At 36.0% G+C, this 8589-nt stretch overlaps 1 protein-coding gene across 2 annotated transcripts in view; it reads left to right on the forward strand.

The window, feature by feature from the left end:
- LOC110101238 (ADP-ribosylation factor 3) overlaps positions 1–3157 on the forward strand; it is a 28234-nt gene extending 25077 nt beyond the window's left edge. For both annotated transcript variants that reach the window (XM_020829044.2, XM_020829043.2), the window contains 2 exons: positions 1886–2016; positions 2798–3157. In XM_020829044.2, the coding sequence (XP_020684703.1) occupies positions 1886–2016; positions 2798–2831 (165 nt within the window). In that variant the 3' untranslated portion in view covers positions 2832–3157. The remainder of the gene's footprint in view (positions 1–1885; positions 2017–2797) is intronic.
- Positions 3158–8589: the final 5432 nt, after the last annotated feature.

The following is an 8589-nucleotide window of genomic DNA, read 5'->3' on the forward strand; positions in this document are numbered from 1 at the left end:
AGTTGATGTCCGGTGCATGCCTGGCGCTGCTGCTGCACGGCTACCATCTCTAGTCACGTGTGCTGCGGTGGTCGACTCGATCCGACACTAGTATTAGGGTCAACACCCACCAAATGATACATCATCGTATTTAAAGGCTATGCATATCTCTAAGAAACTTGCTATTTAGAGATTATGATCTTCACCTATAATACTCCTAAATTGAAAGTTTTGAATTATTTGAAATATTTAAGGTTTAGGTTTAAAGTTGCTAGCATATTTGGCCTATTGATGTTTAGATAAATTCCTTCCATAGGAGGTGTAGCATTGTGTCTTTAGGTTTTAGAAATATCATGTCATTAGTTGGATTTGCCATTATCTGATTATGCAATAAATCATATTTTTCAACATCAACAACAACAACAACAACAACATCAAGCCTTTAACCCATTATGTGGGGTTGGCTACATGAATCCTTTTTCTCCATTGTGTCCTATTAAGAGTCAAATTCTCATTTAAATCTAACAAAAATCGGTCATTTCTAATATTTTCTAACCAAGTCTTTTTAGGTCTACCTCAACCTCTCTTAACATAGGTCAAATCTAATACATCTACTCTCCTAATCAGGTCATCGAAATTTCGATGTTTTATATGATCAAACTATCTAAGGTGACTCTCTCGAATCTTATCAGGCACGTATATGCTCGTTTTGCATTCTGTCTCTAAGAGTAAAGCCACTCATCCACCTGAGCATCCTCATCCTTGCGATACTTAACTTAATTGTATGTTTCTCTTTTAATGGTCCATATTCTGCACTATAAAGCTCTATCAAATCTCTCAATAAATGTATAGCTTCCATTCTAGACTTACCCAACATGAATCCAAATTGATTTTGAGAAATATTAGTATCACGTCGTAACTTATGCTCGATAACTATTTCCCAAAGTTTTATATGGCACATTAGTTTAATTCCTCTATAATTCACACACTCCTGTGTATTACCTTTATTCTTAAAAATAAGAATCAAAACACTGCTCTGCTCCACTCATCTGACATCTTTTTAGTCTTCAAAATAATATTTAAAATTTTCTAAAGCCAAAAAATTCCTTCTTCTTGTAAGTTTTTTCACCCCTCTGTTGGAATATCATTAAGTCCAATAGTCTTTTCATACTTCATTTTCTTTAAAGCCTCTTTAACTTCGGTTTTACTTATACGCTGATAAAAATAAAAAAAATTATTTTCTTTTAGAGTGATAACGTCAATCATATTCTCATAATTTTCATTGAAGTTAAAATAATTTATTTAAAGACAAGCTTTGATTTAAATATATTACTCTTTATTTTCTTACCCGAAAAATCTGATTTTTTACCCAAGAACAAGGATAAAGCATGGCATTATTATAGTAAGTTAATGAAAAATAATAAAGTAACAAACTAATCCTATTTATTTATTTGATTGAGCAAGGGAGAATATTTTTCAATGAGATTGAATAAAAAGATGAAGATCTAACTTTTGAAATTAATAAATTTATTGAATGGTTAAAATTTTACAGGGATTTATGCATATCATTAAATTTTTATCTATTTACATATCTAACTTTAAATATTTATATTAGTTAATATTGCTCTCTAGTTTTTAAGCCACATCAAAATATTTATATGAAAATGTGTATTTCACTCAAACAAATTTATATTTGTAATTTTTCTATGTGATTTAGAGATTATGAAAGTAAATATAAAAATATAAGTGTTATACTTGTGAATATATAAGAATTCAGAGGTTTGCATGTAAATCCCCCAATTTTATATCAATGAAATCCGGAGCAACATTTTTAATAGTTGTATAGATTATCAAATGTTTCCCGTTTTTTCTTAATTATTGTTTCTTTACCCATTGTTGGCTCTAGGATCTTCCGGGAGCACTTGATGATGCTGCAATAACCGAGGCTTTAGAACTTCACAAGATAAAGAATCGTCAATGGGCCATCTTCAAAACCTCAGCCATCAAAGGAGAAGGGCTCTTTGAGGGTTTGGACTGGTATAGAACCGCCATTACAGTACTTCAATCTACTGATATGAACTTCTGCTGTCATAATTATTTTTCTTGTATCATTTCTTTGGGACCAACATCATTAGATCCATCCATTATACTTTTGAAATTGTCATAGGTTGATCTATAATGCACCAATATGAATATGGAGATATGAATATAGGATGCTTTTATTATTAAAAATATAGGATACAAACATATATTGAACACAATATTAAAAATAATAAAATATGATATTATGAAAAAGAGGCAATCTAACTAGTAAATGTTAAATGCATATATTAATTTTCTTTCAAAACTACAAATCTATTATTAGTCTTCAACTCTTTTGTAGTTCTATCTTTACCATCTTCGCGATTTCACTTAACCCACAACATGGATATATGTTACACACATCCTTTATGTATTTATTATTCTTCTAATTAGACTCGTCAATTATGTGTTTGATATATATCGGGATTAATTATTCTATGCGGACGCCGAACTCTATTCGGAGACCAACCAGAATGCTCCACGTCATCCCTTTGCTCGGTACCGCGGCTCGGTACCGCTGACATGACGCATTGTGATTGGTCTTCGGATTGCGTTCTGCATCTGCCTCCGAGCAGAATAATTTCTCTTGCGTTTCTTATGTAATGCATGCATGATAGAAGTAGATGTTATCTTTTTTGTATGGTTTGATGCAATAGAAGGGTGGGAACAGCGTTTAGTATCAAAATTATATAGCTTATATCTTATAGAATAACTGATGCATATCTTACTGATGCAGGCTGAGTAACACTCTCAAATCTGGAGGTAGTTAAAGGAAAGTGCCAGAAAATGTTCAGAAATACTGAAACGGTATTCTATATCTGGGAGTATCAACATTGGTGGATCTTGCACTAACTTTATCAAGTATGCCCTTTCACTTCATAAAAAGGCATAAATGAAGCCAACTCCTATTTGTTTTTATTCTTTTTCCTTAATACTTGTCTAAATGTAGATTGACCCAAGCAGTTGTGAGAAAGCTTTAATGGCTTTGATACTGATAGGCGCTTATCTGACTGTAAGGATCTATATATTTATATATTTTTATGTATTGGTTATGCAGTTCTGGAAGGAAAGTTTTAAGAAAATAACAGTACACATACCTCCAATGAGTTTCATGAAAAAATAATGTCATACAATTGCGTCGAATATAAGGGCATCTCCAACCGAAAAACTCAAATTTCACTTCAAATTGAATTAACTCATCTCCAACCAAATTCCATTTCGTAATACCAAAAAAGAATATTTTGGGTATACCAAGAAAATGACATTTGTGAATAGTGCGATGCCTGCACTGTTCACGTCGTGAGAATGGTGCAAGTTTTCGCATTCAAGTGTAGCAGCTTGCGGATAACAAATGCTGGTTTAGCATTCGGTTGGAGATGGCTCGGGTATAGTTATTTTGAGGGAAGTTCATTTTATGATATGTGATTTGTATAATTATTTGGCTATAGTTATGAAAATGAAATTAAATCATGTTTGAACTGGTAAGACGTTTAAAATGTGAAAAAGAGAAATTAAGCTTGCAGGATTTCATAGAGAAAACGTTGCTAGGTTCGTGGTTATATTTTTGTTGACTTCATGCATATATCTTGGCAGGCACTTTTTTTAATAGCTCTAAGCTTCTTTTTTTCTTGGTTGAAAGTGGAGATCTTAATTTGAAGGTGGCAGGTGAAGCAGTGCAGGAAAGTCATGGAAAGCAACAAGGGTGGCCATACTGGTTCTCGGCTTGGAGGTAGAGATAGCATGGCTTAAGCATATAAATGCTATAATGAACAGGTATGTTGAACCTCCTGATTCCTGACCCATGTAGAGATGGCAAGACCTGGAGTCAATGAATGAGGTGGAGTAAGAAAGTTGTAGAGGTGATTAAGAGTAGTAAAGATGACCAATCTTTTGGAGGCGGAGGCAATATAACTTGAGGATTAATTATTTTGTGCGGATGCCGAACGCCGTCTGGAGACCAACCAGAATGTACCACGTCACCCCTTGCTCAGTATTGTGGCTCGGTGCAGCTCAGTACCGCTCGATTAAGCTACGTGGCACATTCTGGTTGGTTTCCGGATGGGGTTTTGTGTCCGGCCTCCGCACAGAATAATTTCTCCAACTTGAGGGTGACAAGCATGGTGATTGAGATGACACATATGGAGTTAGAGATGACTAGGTAGGTTATAGAGGTGCTTGAGATTTGAGGGTAATTAGAATAATCATAGGGATGATACGTCTTCAAGGTGGCAGGTAGAGGTGTAAGTGAGTTGAGCTGATTTGCACTCGATTTGTGAACAAGTTCGCGAGCCAAATTTACCGAGCAATGAGTTCAAACTCAGATTATAGCTCATATATTATAAGAATTTGAGTTTGGTTCAACCGGGCTCATTGGCCCATCAAGTCACACGATTAATATTAACAAATTGGGTCTAAATCTGCTTAATAGCGGTTCTTGTCACACTTTCTTGATTCCAACTTTACTCATCTTTCGCCATTTGGTTGAGCCGTTTGGATTCCCTTCCAATAGATTGAGTTAGTTCAATTCTCGTCGTAATCCAAATTTTGTCGAGGCATTTTTTGACACAAATTATCACGAATCCCATCGAGTTTCGTGTATTTCCCTAATGTCTTCAGTCTCCCTAAATCGAGTATTCTTTTCTCATTTTCCAAACCCTAATTTATGCTCCCTTCACGCCTTCACTCCAATATTCGAGAGCCCAATCTTCAAGTTTTTAAGAGCGATGACGATCGATGAATTGACAACGACGAGGAAGAATTCTTCTCTAAGATACATGCTTCTTTTATTTATTTCTTTCTATTAGAGATTCCTAGCTATTTCCACCTAATATCATTCATATGAAATTGAACTAAAAAAAAACAAGAGTCAAGCTCGAGGTTTTAGATTGAGTTCGTGCATGTTGTGTCTTGGATTATTCGCAGCGATGGAGAAATATAAAATTTATTGTCTTAGCTTTGTGTGAAGATTTAACACAATTATATAAAAGAGAGGGTGTAGTGTTCATAAGAGATCAGAATTTTTATGTGAAAATCTAAAAAAAATGGGTTCAATCACAAGGCCTGACTCAATTTGAATGAATTCTTAGTGTTTGCAGTCGATTACAAATAAGGCACTTCCTTGAGGGGGGAATGCTTTGGCTTGATGTAATAAGTATACATTATATAGAGTGCATTACATGATGGGAATTAAAAGTATCAGTATTGATATGCTTATTTGTTCAACAGAACTATAGTCGACGGGCGACGAAGGTCGGAAACGTAATAGTCGGGTGACAGAGGTTAGAAGGATCGTAGTCTGGCGACGGAGGTCAGAAGGACCGTAGTCGGCGGGCGATAATAGTCAGAAAGATCGTTGTTGGTGATGGAGGTCAAAAGGACTGTAGTCTGGCGACAGAGGTCGGAAGGACCGTAGTCAGCGGCGATAGTGGTCACAAAGACCGTTGTTTAGTGAAGGAGGTTGGAAAGACCGTAATCTGACGATAAAGGATGGAAGGAATGAAGTCGGGGTCGAAAGTGGTCTGAAAGATCGTTGTTTGGTGACAGAGGTCAGAAACACCGCATTCCGACGACGGAGGTCGAAAGGACAGTAATCGGTGGGCAACAATCGTAAGAAAAATCGTTGTCTAGCGACGGAGGTTGGACGGACCATAGTAGGTGGGCGATAGTGGTAAAAAATACTATTGTCTGACGACAATGTAGGAAGGACCAAGGTTGTGAAAATCGAACCGGACAACGAATCGAAAGAAGAAGAGGTTCACAGTTCAATCGAACCGAAGTCGAACCACATGACGTAATAAATAATATATTATTATAAAAATTAATAAAATTAACATAATAATGAAATATAATAACCATATACTTTAATATAAATTATTGTCAATTTATATTAATTTAAACTATAAATATAAAGTATATAAAAAACTCACAATAAAAATTATTTATTTATAATATATAACTAAATATAAAATTTAAAATAGAAAAAAGAAAATATTATTAACTTAAAAAGTAAAATTTCAAAAAAAAAAAATCTAAAAAATGAATATTATTATATATAATATTTATATTTATGATTAAGTTATTATTTATTTAATATATTTAAAAAAAAATTGGACCGGCCAATTTTAGAAAATCGGGACCGATTCGTCGGTTCTCGATTGAACCGGCAGTTCAAGCCGGTTCTGCCCGGTTTGATGCACACCTGGTTTTTAAGGCTGAACTGGACCGGCCTTCAGACCAGTTCACGGTTGAACCGGCCGATCCGGTCCGGTTTTCAAAACGCGGGGAAGGACTGTAGTTGATGGGTTACTGAGGTTAGAAAGACCTTAGTCTGGCGACGAAGGTCGGAAGGACCGTAGCCGGCGGGCGAAAGTGGTTGGAAAGACCGTTGTCTGGCGACGGAGATCGGAAGGACCATTTAGAAAGACTGTTTTCTGGCGTAGTTAATACCATAGTCGGCGGGTGACAGAGGTTGGAAGGGTCGTAGTTAGTGGGTGACAAAGGTCAGAAGGACCGTAGTCGGCGGGTGACAGAGGTTGGAAAGATCGTTGTCTCACGATGGAGGTCGGAAGGATCGTAGTCGGTAGGAGATAGTGGTTCGAAAGACCGTTGTCTGGAGACGAATGTTGGAAGGACCTTAGTCGGTGGGCGAGAGTGGTTAAAAAATCATTGTCTGACGACGGAGGTCAGAAGGATCGCAGTTGACGGGTGACAGTGGTATGAAAGGTTGTTCTATGTCGACGGAGGTTAAAAGGACCATAGTCGACAGCCGACAGATATTAGAAGAATTGTAGTTGGCGCTAAGCTTCGTCGCCGGACGATAGTGCTTAGAAAGACCGTTGTTTGGCGATAGGAGTCCGGGGGGGAGTCCGATTATGGTTTGTGGCCTGGCGAAAATCTTGCGTTAGTCGGTGGTCGAGCAGAAATCCGACGTCAATCGGTAGCCGGGGGGAAGTTCGGCGTCAATCGGTGGCCGGGAGGAAGTTCGGCATCAACCGATGGCCGGGTAGATGTCCGACATCAGTCGATGGTTGGGAGAGTGTCTAGCGTCAGTCGGTGGCCTGGTAAAAGTCTGACGATAGTCCATCAATGGTCGGTGGTCCAACAGTAGTCGAGGATGAGTCTGGTGGCAAGAGAACTCTCTTTCTTCTCTTCATAGCTTCCCCTCTTATTCCTCTTCTTTTTTATGAGGAATGAGTCTTTTTTATGAGGAACGATTCGACTATAAGCATGTAACGTTTAGAATTCGTTTGGTATCCAATTTATAGTTTGAACCTTACAAATATGCTTTGGGTCTTTGATTTGGTCCCATTTGGGATCGAATTCAATCGAATTTGGTGTCGTTGGGTTCTTCTTTTCGATACATTCAATTTAACTATAAGTTTGCTAAAATGAGGGTTCGGATAGTCCTAGATTGAAATTTGGAAGTTTCCAACTTGATTTTGCTACTAAATTTGTGCCCAATCATGATTATTTATTGAGGATATATCATAGCATATTAGTCGAGCTCGAGTTTAACAATTTTCACTCAAGTTCAACCTAGTTATAAATTAAATGAGCTTAGCATGATTTAGCTATGACTTGAGCAAGTGAGGCAGCATAGAAAAGTTTGGGAAACTATTGAAGGCAATCAAAACAGCCCTCTTACACATAAAGATGACACAACCTGAAGATAACATATGAGGCCATACATGATGGTTGTGGAAGTCTCATACATATAATAAGATGACTTAGTTGGTCAACCCTAAAGGTGGATATAATATGGATGAAAATAACAAGAAATATGACAAACTTGGTCTACAACTTTTAAGTTGTCTTATTACTATCTTATAATATTAGGCTAGATCTCTATTATTTTCAAACATTGGCATACAAGTTATCATGATGCATTTAGTATTTAACTCAAGCAGATGTCTAAAGTAACTTCGTTTGGGATGGCTTTTTTACTGATTCTTAAAGAAATTTTCGAGTACAAAAATTTTAACTGCTGCAGTATAAAGTTGTTTTAAAAAGCAGTAAGAAAACCCTATCAAACGAAGCCTAAATACATAAATTCTATTATTGCTTCCACTTCCATATGTTAATTCATTTAATTTAAGCTTCATTTGAGATGATTTTTTTATTGTTTTCTAAAGCAGTTTTTTAGTACAAAATTTTGTTGAACTAAACATTTTATATGAAAAAATTGCTTTAGAAAACATTAAGAAAGCTGACCCAAATGAAACCTTAACTTTCTCTTTCACAAATTCTCAAATGAAATATTTTCTCTAAAACTCTTTCTACATAAGACAAAAATTTGATTCCACCCTTTTCATCATATTCCTATTAGGTAAGCCAAGGCATCTAAGAGCTTGAAGCCACTGTCCTGTGTTATTGAAATCCTCTTTGCTGAGGTTTGCACTCAAAATAAGGCTTCGTTTGGGATGATTTTCTTACTGCTTCTTAAAGCAACTTTATGAAATAATTTTATATTATAAAAAATTAAAAATAAAAAAAACTTTTGTGTTAAGAAATTATTTTATAAAACAGTAA

The sequence above is a fragment of the Dendrobium catenatum genome, unplaced genomic scaffold, assembly GCF_001605985.2.
Source record: "Dendrobium catenatum unplaced genomic scaffold, ASM160598v2 fragScaff_scaffold_1220, whole genome shotgun sequence".
Classification (NCBI taxonomy): Eukaryota; Viridiplantae; Streptophyta; class Magnoliopsida; order Asparagales; family Orchidaceae; genus Dendrobium; species Dendrobium catenatum.